Here is a 15,206-nt window from a genome sequence, read left to right on the forward strand (position 1 = left end):
TTGTGACTAATCATCACATGTCACAAGCCATATTCAAGACCTTCGAGTTGGAGTTGGTGAAGGTAATTCAAATTTTGTTTTTTTAATTTTTTAGTATTTATTTTTTTATAGTTAATATACGATGTGTATTGTATGATTTACATCTCATACAATCATCTTAAGACAACTTGTAAATGTGTGAGAGACCATGAATTCTATGGTCTTCAACACCTTGTGGAGTGTATGAAGGCAATGAAACACAGAAAGAGCCCAAAAAATAAAAGCATGGATCATTCATAATGAGTTGGGGATTGCGTGGAAAATGTTTTGAATTTCACTAAGCCCTTCATGAGCATGATTAGGTATGCTAATACTGATCGCCCACATTTGGGTGAAATTTATGATGGCATGGACTCCATGGTGGAAAAAATAACAGGCCAAGAAACATGACCCAACAAAAACATTTTTCAAAATTGTGCACCAAATTATTGTTGATCGTTGTAACAAGATGACCACCCCCTTACATCTCTTTGCATTTGCTTTGTCAAAGAGGTACTTGCATTGCCAAGGAAGGTTGCACCATATGGAGATGCGTAGGTTGCTACCAGATATAAGGATGCATTTAGAAAGATATTTTCAGATAATGAAATTCAAAATATTGTCTTAAGTGAGTTTGGCCAATTCATATCTTCAAAATATCATGATGTTACCGCTCTTAATGCCAAATATAAGATGAGAGCTGATGAGCGGTGGTATGTAGATGGTCAAGGCTCCATTTTCTTGCAGCCTCTTGCAACTAAAATTCTCTCCCAAGTATGTATTCCATTATGTTTTATTTTTATCATTTTTCTTTCAATGCTACCATGCTATATATTATCTTAACATATTTGTTTTATAATTTATGCTTTTAAGTTTTGATTATTGAATTAGAACATTAAATACTAAATATTGTATGCAAAATCATCATGTCACAAGATCTTCTTCAACTTAGCAGAATTGGATTACATATTCCTTCATCCACTTGTTCAAACGCAATCATTTGGGGGGGGAAAAAGCAAAAGATTTGATGTACATACACTCCAATCACATAAGAAACCTGAATAGAATGAGGGTGTGACTCAAATGAAGTTGAACCAAATGTTGAACTTGATGCTTATGATTAAGATAAATATGGATTGTAATCTGAATTTTCATTGTGTAATGACATTTTGACACTTGAATATTATTATTTTTGCAAATTGTGAATATGATATAGTTATATTTTAAAATTTTGAAGTTTGCGCATACATATATAATATATGCATATATATAAATATATAAGTGCCCATGACCGCACCCAAGGAAAAAAAAATTGGCATACTCATGCATCCAAATTTGTATCTCGTACATGTACTTGCACCCGAATAGGCAACTTAGAACACAAATAAAATATCCATAGAATTATGAAAAAAAAATTATAAATAATATTATTATAGTATTATACTATATGTTTATTAATACATGTTTAATAATATAAATTTATAATAGCTTATAAATTATATTATTATAATTATATAATACTATACTATACGATTAATCATAGTTGAAAAACTTGGACTCCGCAATAACTCGACAGGCCCAAAACATTTAAAAACTCAAGCAAAACCTGACAATAACTTAACAATTTTTATCAAACAATTTATATAAATGTTTAAAAAATATTCTTCCAAACACACATATTACTAAATTTGACGAGCACTTTACTAGTTTCCATCATATATAAATCAAAATTAGAATTTAATATATACCATAGACCAATAAACAAGTTCAACTCTAAATGAGTTATAATGCCACTTCCACTAGCCATGTCATATGTAGAAGTTGTGTAATGTCCCCACTTTGGAATATAATTTATTACTAATATTAAAATAGAAACAAATAAAATATAAAATAACATAATTAAAACTTAATTAAGTTAATGAATGGTCAAAAGACATGGAAGGAAAAATTGTAACTCCCTCAAAGACGGGATATAAAAGGGAGAAGAGAACCTCATTTTGAGAAGGGTATAATTTGGGAATTATAAGTGCAAATCTGATTTAAATAAGAAGTGCAGACCTGATTGTGAAAGGTTGTGTCCCTTTCAAAGGACATAAGTAATGAAGAGTTGCACTCTTTAAAAGGGTGCTAATGATGAAAGGGTGGCTCTTGCCAAAGGGCATCCATAATGAAGAGGTGTGACCTCTCCCTCACATTGAGAGATATATTGAAAGGAATCAAAAGCATCCAGTGACATGATCATCGATTGTATCTGATCAGAACTATTACCAAGTTAGAGGAATTGGCAGCCTCCTAGTAGGGGCCATTACAAGTTGCCTCATCTAAAGAGATTTTTGGCAAGTTATGCAATAATAAGTTAATAACGTCTAAGTAGGCACACTCAATTTACATCCCAATTCCCCATCACCCCCTCTCATTCTAATCAAGTTTTTTATTTGACAGGTTCCAATAATTAATGGGGATTTGTGAGTAGAGATACAAAGCAGGGTCAAGGGGTATAGCCACCGCCACCAAGCCCAAATTTTATGAATTTGGACAAGTTTTTAATACAACACTCGCAATTTTTTGCATTTACTCGAGACTCGAGAGTTTTATAGGAAAAAGCAAAAGAACCACCATTTCAAGGAGAGGCAATGTCCAAGGGTTTTCTAGCCTTAAAAAGGATTATTACTTCTATCCAACTTGGCCAACCTCTCAATTTCAAGTTTCTAAAGGACAATAATTTTCAGCATTCTCTCTGGTTCTTTTCTTCTTTTACTTAATTGAATTTTATGTCGAAGTGTCAAAAAAGAATTTATAGCATTAGCAACATCCTTTCTCTATTTATAGCCTTGATAAAAAGTCTTTGAGTTTCTTGAAAAAAATTGCTTAGGCTTTTTAATTATATCACATGCTTAAGACTCTTTAAGGCCTTCATCAGTGTATTTGACCAAGCATTTGAAAATAACAAGTACAATACGAAATGCTCCCACAATGGTTGTCTCTTCCTCGCAATCCATGTGAAATCTGCAACAAGTGAATGCCTTATTCATTCAGCCTCATGCACCTCATCTTCTGTGAGCAATTCAACAAAAAATTCCTCAAATCCTAAATTTTTTTGTTCTTGCACAAGTAAAAGCCCGCAGATCCATGGTCACTTTGGAATTTCAAGCACATAAACTTGTCATATATGGAAGCCAAAAAAGACTAATACAGCACCTACACACAGAAATTCTGTGATAGGGCATTTAGCAGACTCTTCAAATAGGCAAAAAGAATCATTCCCAAGCAGCTGCATCTATTCCATCTATTGTGTCCTACCTGAACACACTATACGGCCTGGTTTAAAACTCAAATCAATTGAGACCACATTGAGCATAAGGCAATCCTTGTGGCCCAACAAATGTTATGCAAAAAGAATGGATCAAATCCTATAAAATAATTTTTGACAAATATTAAAGAGTAGGTTTTTCAAAAAAGCACTTGGAAAATTCCACAGTTTTTGGCCCAATTTGAAAGGGCTCCATGAAATGTCATCCAAGCCATGGATGTTTGTGGTCAACCACCCAGTCGAATTAGCTCCTTGTGTGCAGGGATTTTTTATCATAAGGTCAAAATGTTTTATTGGAATTTGCGCCATGGTTCTAGGACAATCATTTCTATGTTTAAAGCCATGGTATCTGTCCTTTGATCTTAACGAAGATTATTTTCTACTGTTGGTGTTTGGGTCCTATTAGCATCATTTAAACACTACAAAATTTAAAATGTGTCAAAACGGAAAGTGTTGTCATGTGTCAAACACCTTTGTCAAGTTGATTTTAGTCACAAAATGATGGCATGCTTGTTTCCAGAGCCAGTCATTGTAATTTCCCATTTTAGGAATGTTGCATTCATCAATTTTGTGAAGTTAATTGCCTTAAACATAAAAGTTACATGCAAATTCAGAGGGGAATTGTCCATCTGTTCGGTCGAAGTCCTAGAAGTAGTTGCACAATGCAACAATTTATGCAGACAGTTAATTTTGAAAATTTATAAGAGCTGGAGTGAAATCTTTTTACAGGGATACTCCTAAGTCTTTTTAATACCACATGACAAGCTTTGAAGTTAAATCTCCTTGTCATTTGAGAGATTTTACACAACTTAAAGTACCAAATTTTCATCAAGCAATTTGTGGAAACAATTAACTCAAGAGTTTCACATAAGCTAGAGTGGAATGATCTGGCAAGTTGTTTTATGATGTTATGATTGATGATGTGGCAAGTTTTCAAGAGAAATTATTATCATAGTCAAACGTTATGGTATTATTCTCCTTCATTGTCTTTGCAGATGTCAGGCAATAAGGTTTTCCCCAAGCGAAGTCGGGCACTTTTCAAGCTTTTGAATCCATTGGGAAAGTTCACAAGTTCAACAATTCATCAATGAAAAAATTATAAAGTATAGTCACTTTTGAGGGGAAAAGTAAATTAAAAGATAAATAAACCCTAGAGGATTGGATATTTGGATGGAAACCCAGATCAGCCCACTTGGTCAATTCATCTCACAATTCACAAATGCACATCATTGATCAGTTTTCATGGAGTTTTGATAATCTTTCTTGCAGATTTTTAGGGGTTTGTTATTTTATGCATGGAGGCATTCCAGGGTATGTCTTACCTGATGGCATTAGGCATTTTCTGATTTGTAACAGCAGCATGTGTTTGTAAACAACAATAATTTCTATATCAAAAGAATTCCATTGGCTTATTTAGATTCTCCATATTTCACTGATTGATTTCCTTGAAAATCTATATCATTCATCTTGCATGTTGCAATATTACATAATGATGAAACAAAACAGGAGTAAAAACAAAAACCGAAATCAGATTTGAAGCATTATCTGAGACCGGGATATTTCATAATGAGGGCAACTATGACCATGCCATAGCTGTAGTTAATCACACGTTAAGGATAATCCAACATCACACTACGTATGCATTTCAAAGAAATGATTGAAGTTACAATTTCAGATTCTTCTGAGCCATTACAATCAAATCCATATTTCACTCATTGGTTTCCTTGAAAATCTATATCATTCATCTTGCATGTTCAATCTACATGTTTGCATTTTGCAATATTAAATTATGATGAAACAAAACAGGAGAAAAAACAAAAACCCAAATCAGATTTGAAGCATTAAATGAGACCAGGATATTTCGGTGGTATCAGAGCTAGTGATCTTGCTAGCTTGTTAGGGTTTTAGCAGTGCATGTCAGATTTTGTAGTTACAGAGATTTGAAGCATTAAATGAGACTGGGATATTTCAGCGGTATCAGAGCTAGTGATCTTGCCATCATGTTAGGGTTTTAGCAGTGCATTTCAGATTTTGTAGTTGCATGTGTGTCGGATGTTATTGCATGGCAATTTTGTTAATACCCAACTGATTCCATGTCAGTTCAGGACCAATTTATGAAGAGGGTTACCATTGCATGTTATTTCCAAGCAAACCTGTTTAGTGGATTTGGGTTGCATGTCAGAATTTATGATTGCATGTCGCTTCTAATTAGTTGCATGTCACAATTTATGGTTGCATGTTGCTTCTAATCAGTTGCATGTTAGTTTGGAAACTACCCAGATCTTGCATGTCAGTTAAGGCAACTACCCAGATCTTGCATGTCAGTTAAGGCAACTACCCAGATCGTTGCATGTAGATTCTGAGTGTTGCATGTTTGTGGGTTTTGTTACATGTCACTGGGAATGAGTAATGCAGCATAGTATCTTGTCAGCTTTTGGGTACAAATTCATTTTGAAATCAATTGTTTCAGCCACATACAACAAGTTTATAAAAGGTCACAACAATGGGTAGAATTATAAATGGAAGATTGCCACCTACTTTCCTTCCGAAATCAGCGTCACATACAACAGGTGTAAAAAAGGTTACAACAATGGATAAAGGCGGTACAAGTTCATCAAGGAAGGATAGAAGGAACAATAGAAGTCTACAAAGAAATGATCGACATATGGACGAGTTGATGAATGGTGTGAATGACTTCTTTCAAGCATTTCAAAAATATCAATCAGATATGTTATTATTGTTTTGAGAAATTGCTTTTGGAGGAAGAAGCTAAGAAGATGGATAAGAGGCATAACAACAATGAACACATTGAAGTCACTAAAGATAAGCATATAGATCATTCCAATGCTGATAATTCACTTGAAGAAGAGGCGCATGAGACTTGTGGCAGCTATGGTAATGCTACTGAAAGGTGAGAGGAAGTTAATTTTGATTTGGTTATGCATAATAACAATGGTACATTAATTTTTCATGAAACCATTACTTGAACATGCATCTACAAATGTGGATGTTGTGACTAACAAGGATGACAAAATAGTAGTCATGGGTACAAATTCAGATTTAAGCAATGTTGAAAGAGACATTGCTCATACATATGAAGGTTTTGTGGATCAAAGACTTCTAACACAGCATTATTTGAATGATCAATTTGTGGTTAAGGAAGAATATGTGGAAGAGCGTGTGGAAAAAAACATTATTTCAAATTGGAAAGACCTAACCCATCACGAAGAACTCAAGGAATCCGCCTATGTTTCAGCATACACCATCATGACTCTTGGGTGGGTCACAACACTTCAAAAGAGGGATTTTGTGAAGAAGAGGTCAAGGTAGTAGCTGATTTTGAGAGGCATGACTTTGAATGCAAATTAGGAAAACAACTCTCTATGGCAACCACACCAGTGGGGCAACTTTCACATGAAGATGCAAATTTCAGTCATGAGATAGGTGCTACAACTTTTGGACTAAGTTACCGGTACGGCTAGGTTTTTCCCGGAATTTGGGTATGATTCGACTCGAATTCAGATTCAAACTGGAATCCATGTGGAATCGAACAGGTATCCTTTTTTTCGTTGCTGAAACGTATCCAAGTTTTTACCCACACATCCCAACGAACTTGATGTTGACGTGGTGCATTGTTGGCGTTTTTTAGACGAATCCATGTCGCGTGCGGTTTTCGAGGGTTTTCCTTTTGATTTTGCAGAATGAAAATAACCCTAAAACTAAAAACAAAAACATATTTCGGGCAGAAATATGTCAAAATAATAGACCAAGTAAAAGGTGGTGGAACATTTAATTGGATATGAAACTTTTGTAGTGAGAAAAAAACTAGCTCCTACAATGATGTCAAAGCCCTTTTTTGTGCCATTCCCCAACAAAGAATCAAACAGTTTTCAAGACAGGATGGAAATGGGTTGCCACCTCAACAAATAATAAGATTTATTAGAGAGCAAGAGGAAGCAGATGCAATAGTTGGTAATGCCTCAAACCATCCTTTGTTGAGAGGAAGAGGAAGTAAAACAAAGAGGCCCCCTACTTCTCCATCTCATAGTAATTTTCTTGATATCGTGGTACAGCGCCACCCATTCTTGAGCACAATTGATGAACTTGTTATTTTATTGTTGAACCAATCAACAATGAATTCGATATATCTATCATAACATTCAAATTTTGACAAATGGAAATTAGATTAGACTTACAGTAAATTTGTTATATTTATATGATATATGATAGTTCCAAGGTTTGTCTAGCATATGGATGATATTTGGGATTCTAAATTTAATTTTTGTTTCTACTTTTTAGGCTGCATATATGTATATATTTATGATTTTTACGAACTTTGGTAAATTTTCTGATTACATGAAGGGGATCATTGTTCTTTTGAGAGTTAAGAGTCTTTAAGATTCTCTTCACATCTATGTTGCAGCCTTGTATACTTCATGTGAGACCATGCAAAGGTCCTAGATTAAATTGGGATCTTGGTATTGGTTGGAACATTTGAGCTTAATGCATATTTGATACATGTGATTGCTTGAGGACAACCAATATTGGGGTGGGAGGACTGTAATGTGCCCTTTTCTTCGAGTGATAATTAATTAATTAAATCTTAAAAAGTCCTAAATCCTATGTGATTGTTTAAAATTTAATTAATTAGCAATTGGACATACTTTATTTTATAAAGTGATTTTATAATAATGTCAATGACAAATTATAAAGTAAAGTCACTTTTAAGGGGAAAAGTAAATTAAAAGAGAAATAAAATAAAGTATTACTTTCGAGTCATAGGAGTCTCGACCTTTGACGTGGAGTGCAGGCGGCCTCCTCCACGTAGGTAAATACCCTCTCCCCTCTTTGTTCGTTTGCATTTATTTCTCTTCATTTCTATCGCAGTCATCCAGTTTTTTATCTAGGTTTTTATTCGGTATATGCTAGCCTTCGCACGTTTGGGTATTGATGACAGATGAGCTGAATGGAGGACCTCATGCCGAGGGCATTGCTCCATTTAAATCTTTTAAATCGGCGCTCATCGACTCAAACGTCTCTTCTACCTCCGATGTTGCGAAGTTCGATTCTAGGGTTTCATCCGCGCATTCAGGTATCGATGGATTCAATGGAGAGAAAGGTAAGGACCCTAACCCATTTGTCTCTACCCTCTTTGTGATTCCTAATTCTGCGATGTTAGATGCTATCAACAATGAAAAAAGCAGACTTAAAGACATTGCTATTTTTTTAGCGGCCACGGACATAACTAACTATCTGGCCCGCAAGTTTATGGACGAATGGTTAAAGAATATATGGATTAAAAAATTAGGATTGCAATTTTCATTATGTCACATGATTCAGAGAGGTTCATTTGTTATCTTCTTTAGGGATGCTAAATCTCAAGAGCAAGTCGTTAATAAGCAATTTTGGTTAATTGGCAAATGCACCTTTAGGGCCATTAAATAGTATCCAGAAGCAGCTAATGATGAAATCTTGGCACTCTCTTGCCCTAAATGGATTATTGTCACAAATTTTCCTCCCTTGTTTTGGAAATTCATCCTACAGCTTCTCGAACCAGTGGGTAGGGTCATAAGAATTGATCACTCCCCCTCTCTGGTTCTGGATCTTGACGCTCAGGTTCTCATTACCGTGGACCCAGGCATAGATATCCCTAACTCCGTAGAGATCCTTATCAATAATGACCCTGTTTATTGCTCAATTGAGGTTCTCAAGGGAATTAACACTTGTTTCCTCTATCGTCACGAAGGTCATGTTCGAAAGAATTGCCCTATTCTCACCAGGCGCGAACCCAATTCTGTTTCTAAGTCTTCTTCGGAAGAATTGCCCTATTCTCACCAAGCGCAGACCCCCCTCCCCATTCGGCTATCGATATTTCTCTGGCCCAAATGAAGGAGAGCATGAATAACTCTACTCCTCCCCCTAAATTAGGGAGAATTAGAACGAAGAATGCACAGCAGCTTGTCCTTGACAAGCTTAGGAACCATCCTAACCCCATGTTGATCGACACTGTGATTGATCCTCCCCCCCTGGCTTTTGAATCTTTTGCTAATAATTCTACTGTTAAACCCATGATTAGAAGTATAGAGAATAGATCTAATTCTATTGATAAAATGGATGATGATTGTGTCATTAATAATGGTTGCAAAAGCTTTTTTTCTGTTATTGTTAAAGACCAAGTTGATGGTCCGAGATCTCGTAATGTTATAGAATATCATATTACTAAAATGCAGAGCCCTTTACTTGATTCTCACCCTATTGTCTGTGATCGTGATGTTGTTAGCATTGAGGTTATTAAAGTCGATCTTGTTGTTAGCAATCAGATGATGGTCTCCTCCCAGGGCCTTCCTCCCAATAAATATGACCTAACCAGGTCCAACCCCTTGTTTGAGGACTCTGATGGGGGTTAGAGGTCCTTGTCCGATGATTGTGAGGATGGTGATGTTCCTAGCTCAAATGGAGAGGAACCCATCACCAAAGGTAGGAGGAAAGGGAAACCGAAGGTGAAAAAAAAGATCTCTCCTCTCCCCAAAAAGAAGGATGCCAAAAATGAACCTCTGAAATGCTTCAGCAGCTTCAAAGTTGCCAAGGACACCTCTAACTAAGGGTTTCAGATGAATTTGAAAATCATCTCATGGAACATTAGGGGTTTAGAATCGACTCACAGAAAACACATTGTTAGAAGATTCCTCAATCAGCATAGGAATCTAGACTATCTTTTCCTGCAAGAAGTTAAAGCTTCCATATTCCTCCTTGAGGTTAATCTCAAATTCATATGGAAGGAGGCGGTCCACTTTACCACCAATCATGACAGAGGTAGAGGTGGACCAGTTGTTATGATTAGGAACAAATGGTCTTCCAAGATTAGAGATAATGGCTTATCCCCTTGTAATAGAGTTGCATGGGTTGTTTTAGATATGGATGGCTCTAGTGTGGGTATATGCTCTATTTATGCCCCCAATGACTATAGAGATAGGATCAATTTATAGAAATGGATTTCTTGTCTCCAAAACATTCTTTGGATCTTTGGAGGAGACTTTAATATGATTAAGAATGCAGAAGACAAATGTGGTGGTTTGAACTTGGAATGGAAAAGCAGAGAAAAATTATTCTGGGATAGAATGAAATCTAAGCTCCATAGATGGTTGACCGTCTAGAGGGCAAGAAAAAAGATCACCTGGTGCAATGCTCAACAAGGCTCTAAGAGGATCTATTCCAGACTTGATCGATTCCATGTGAATTCTAATGCTTGCACCTTCACTCAAGATTCCTCGGGCGCTACGGTTAGGGTAATCCCATACACCCTCTCCGATCACCACCCCATTATGGCTCACATTTCAGTTAACTCTTCTCTGGCTCATCAAACCAGAAGGCATAATAATTTTATGCTCAATACAAAACCATTAGAAAGGCAAGATGTTTTAAATGCATTATATATTTTGTCATGAACCCTCTACTATTAACAAATGGAATAGGAATGTGGGATGTATTGCTCAAAAAAATCATTAAAAAAAAAATTATAAAATATATTTTTTAAGGATTATTGTAATTATGAAATGCTGGATTATTTTTAAATATTTTTGTTTTTATTTTATATTTATCTATCTATCTAAAACTTATAATTTTAATGAGAGTATATTTTATTTTATATGGTGTTTATTTAAATCTTTTAAGTTAATAATTAATATTAATATTTTGACACGTGAATGGTTGTCAAATTTAAGTTAAAAGATAAAAGTTAACATTAACACGGTCACACTCCACCCCTTCCACACCTTGCTGCCATTGTAGAATGCCTATCGGCATTAATGAAGGTCATCTGAAATTTGAATAAATGCAGGAAATCGCTGAAAATGGAACGAGTTATGCCACCACCATGCCCTATCTTTGTTGTACATCGCGTCCAAAAACCAGATAAAAATCCTTGCACCTGTCATTGTGCCCTCCCACTATCACATGTCCTTTCTTATGTCAAAAAAAACATAAGAAAACCCTGGAAAAACCTGCAAATCAAATTTTTGATGCCCAACGATTTTTTCTCAGGACATAACAGGATTTAACTCAAGCGATTTCACAAGTTTTTTCCAAAAAATGGCCACACATTTTCACAGAAACTTGGATCTGAGTTTAATGGTGAGTGACTAAGGTAGGGTTTCAACCCACGAGTTCTTGCCAAGTTTTTCAAGATTGGTTGAAACCTTTGCTAATCTTATACTCTTTATGTTGTTAACTCCTAATTCTATTTGCATGTTTTAAATCATCCAAATGTTCTCGAGTGTAAAATCTTCAAACATTGTGATATAGATTAAAAGAAAAAAGGGAGGATTCAGTCAAGCCCACACTAATGGTTCATGAAGCGAAACTCAATTCAGAAAGGGATGAATGTCAGAAACCTATAAGATTAAAAATCCACATATACCAAAAACAAATGAAATTATTTGCTAAAACTAAAAGGCAATTACAAGCCTTGTCTCTATAAATTTTACACAAAAAGTTGTCTAGTTCCATTCAATCAATGAAATAAAAGATGGTAGAGATTTAGATGAAAAACACCTGAAATTCAAGAATTTAAATACAAATTGAAATCTTAAGAATGGGCAAAAACTAACCGATTCGGTGTGACCAGTTAAAGAATGCACTAGGCTACCATCAACAGCATTCCACACACATATCCTGCAATCTGCACAGGCAAAAATAAATAAAAATAAAAACCATAACCCATGCAGGTAAAAAGAAATGCACCCGATGGCTGTGGAAACAAGAAGTCGATTAGTAAATAAATCTAAGCCAGCTCTCTATTTCAAACAGAAATATTTAGCAGCATTCACTCTGACAGTAATAAAACTTTACAATAACACTGCACATCTAACATAGAGATTCTTTAGATCATAGTAAAAGAGAAACATACAATACAAAGAGCATACATGTTAAAGATACTATACTGGGCATACTGTCATGTTGAGAACTAGCTCACAAACATAGCGATACAGCATTATAACAATTGTAAATGCCACAAATACAACTTCATCCCCTTTCTTTACCAAAATAAGGATGCATTTAAAATCTGAGCCTTACAAGCTCAAAATAAAATGAAACCTCATACTCAAACAACCAGTTTCACTGTTCTGTAAATTTGACTTAAGGCCAAAACAGAAAATTCCACCAAATTGAAACACATCAAACAAATCAATAACTTATCCTTCTATGTTGAATTGTGAGAACATTTTGAATGTAATGCAGAACATACTGAGAAAAAAAGATAGGAAAAACTTTCTTATGGTATAATACCTGGATTCTAAAGCACATTTGAGAATTGGAAGCATTAGAATGCAGTTCTCTATCACATGGATATTGCACTGCATTTTGTAAGATAGCAAATGGAAACAATCAAGAAAAGCAGAACAAAACAATATTGGCTTTTCAATGCATTGACAGAACAAAAGCCAATTAAATGTAGGTTGGTGGAAATTGAACAAGAGCCCATGGGAAAGCCTTCCAGAACAAAAGCCAATCAAATAAAAGTTGGTAGAGATTGAACAACGGACCATGGGTAAGCCTTCCTCTGAGAAGTGCCTACATCTATAATGATCATCATTTAGATTTTCTATAAATCTGTTCACAGTGTCTATTCTTCAGCAATCAATGGTGTATGTGAGTTTATGTACAACATTTCATGTCTTGCTACTGGACCCACCATAAGATGAAATACGATCAATTTTTATTCATATCGACCAATGGAGATTTGATAAACCAGTGAAGTCAAATATAACCCTTTACAGCGTCTTGCCCCAAACATAAATTTCACAAAAAAAGCTGTGCATAAACAAGACAACCTCTAGTCAAAAAAATTCATTGAAATTAGCAGCCCAAATATAAGACATTCAATCACAGCGATGCATGGTTGCAAGCTTCATAGTTGAAATTATGGATGGCAACATATTATAGAAAGGGAGATGATAAAGCACAGAATTTCAATTGTGACATAATAGAACAATTAGGTAAACCTTAGGTGATAAAAGTAAGGAAAAACGTTTTATGAAAAGGGCTAAAGAAGAGATTTGCCCCATTGACTGGCATTGATTTCCAAAGTTTTTGTAACCATTTCCATCCCCCTGTGACACTTATGTCTCAGACAGATAACCACCATAATTTTAGATTTGAAGTTTAAGATTAATGTTAGGCCACAATATTTATTTGAGGAAGGTGTCAGAAACAAGAACTGAGTAAATTGATGTGAAAAATAAACGATCCCTTGCAATTTTATTTTTTCTGAGGTTTCAAATGTAAACTACTTGCCTTTGCAAATTAAACAATGCATGGCCATGATATCTTACCCATTATAGCAGCAAGCACAAATCGATTATCTAAACTCCAAACTATCATATTTACACCTCGAGGAGTAGGAAGCATTCTCTGCCTGGGTCCCCCTCGAGGCTGCTGAGGAGGCATTGGTGGGGGTGGAACTTTCAAGTGATATGCTCGTATCCAACGGCCTACCCTGCACTGCAACCATATGAATAGAGTTGATGTTGAAAACAAGCAGAAGTGATCAAATATTAACTGTCCACTATTTGTACAAGACAGTAGAGATTAAAACGAAGGAAATAAATTACATTAACATACAACAGATTTAAAACAAAAGCACAACAAACTCACGTGGGCTCTACGTGATTTGGGGATCCAAATTATAGCACTGCCATCCCGAGAGCATGTAACAATATTATCATGAAGGAACCTGCCAAGAAAAATTGCATAAATTGCACACCAAAAGCAACTGATGGGAAAATGATAGGAAAAAGCTAAAGAACATAGAATAAATAAACTGGCTTATGTAACTCCTCTGTATTAAATTTGTGATTTTAATAATTTTATTTAAGAATGATACAAACAAAACAAATACCAAAGTTCACCTAGGAATGCATGTAATCATGTCAAGAGTTATAAACCTAGCTAGACCGTTATGCCTCATTCCTACTACACAAAGTGGCCAAGAAAAATATGACATATAAAAGATGATTTGATCTTGATCTCAGATATTCTTATATATAAACATCAAGTTACATACACAGGAATTTGACAAACCATGAATTTTTGAACTTTGGCAATTTTTCTTCCTTTGTGCTGTCAGCTGAAAATGATCTGGCTGTGACTGCAGAACCACTTAGAGATGGAAAAGGGAAAAACAATATGCAATTTATTAGATAGAGAGTTTCCTGAGAAAGTTAATAAAAATTTAAAGAGAAGTAATAAAATGCAAGCATAGGTTACCTGAACTGCACATAGTTGACATCATTCTCATGACCTGCCAAAACATCCAGTTCATGATTAACTTGATTGCCAACCTCATCACTCCACTTGCAAGCACTCCAAACCTGATTCAAATACAACATATAATATATTCATGTTCCCTGATTCAATTCTGTGTATCCTTTGAAATGCCAACTGCAAACTCACAAATATTATCCTATCTTTAAATTACTACCCTCCATAATCAACTGCCCTACCCTTGCTATTGTGTCAGAACTGCCAGTTACAAAGATAGTTCCATTTGCATTGAAGGCACAGCAGAGGATCTGACTTCCACGTTGGCTCGCGTACTGAGAGGGATCATTTGCCTTTAAACCATTAGTTCTTGCAGCTGCAAACAGACACCCAGATCATTATTTAATTAAATAAACCAAAAAAAATGTATGTAAATCAGCACATGTTAACCCACCTGCTGTACTTTCCACAGGTCTTGCAACATAAAGTCGTGGATTGATATTAACATCACGAGCATCCCAGATCCGACATGTTCCATCATCAGATGACCTTAAACAAAACACATTGCAAATCAATATCAGAACAGATCGAAATTTTAAAATTACACTACCATCAATGC

The 15,206-nt window shown here is 35.3% G+C and overlaps 1 protein-coding gene across 3 annotated transcripts in view; it reads right to left on the reverse strand.

The window, feature by feature from the left end:
- LOC131064403 (uncharacterized) overlaps positions 1–15,206 on the reverse strand; it is an 84,333-nt gene that overhangs the window by 53,815 nt on the left and 15,312 nt on the right. For all 3 annotated transcript variants that reach the window (XM_057998687.2, XM_057998636.2, XM_057998572.2), the window contains exons 8-14: positions 15,042–15,136; positions 14,830–14,963; positions 14,594–14,697; positions 14,408–14,485; positions 13,982–14,060; positions 13,660–13,828; positions 11,935–12,005 (exon numbers count right to left, since the gene is read on the reverse strand). In XM_057998687.2, the coding sequence (XP_057854670.2) occupies positions 11,935–12,005; positions 13,660–13,828; positions 13,982–14,060; positions 14,408–14,485; positions 14,594–14,697; positions 14,830–14,963; positions 15,042–15,136 (730 nt within the window). The remainder of the gene's footprint in view (positions 1–11,934; positions 12,006–13,659; positions 13,829–13,981; positions 14,061–14,407; positions 14,486–14,593; positions 14,698–14,829; positions 14,964–15,041; positions 15,137–15,206) is intronic.

The sequence above is a fragment of the Cryptomeria japonica genome, chromosome 4, assembly GCF_030272615.1.
Source record: "Cryptomeria japonica chromosome 4, Sugi_1.0, whole genome shotgun sequence".
NCBI classification, from domain to species: domain Eukaryota; kingdom Viridiplantae; phylum Streptophyta; class Pinopsida; order Cupressales; family Cupressaceae; genus Cryptomeria; species Cryptomeria japonica.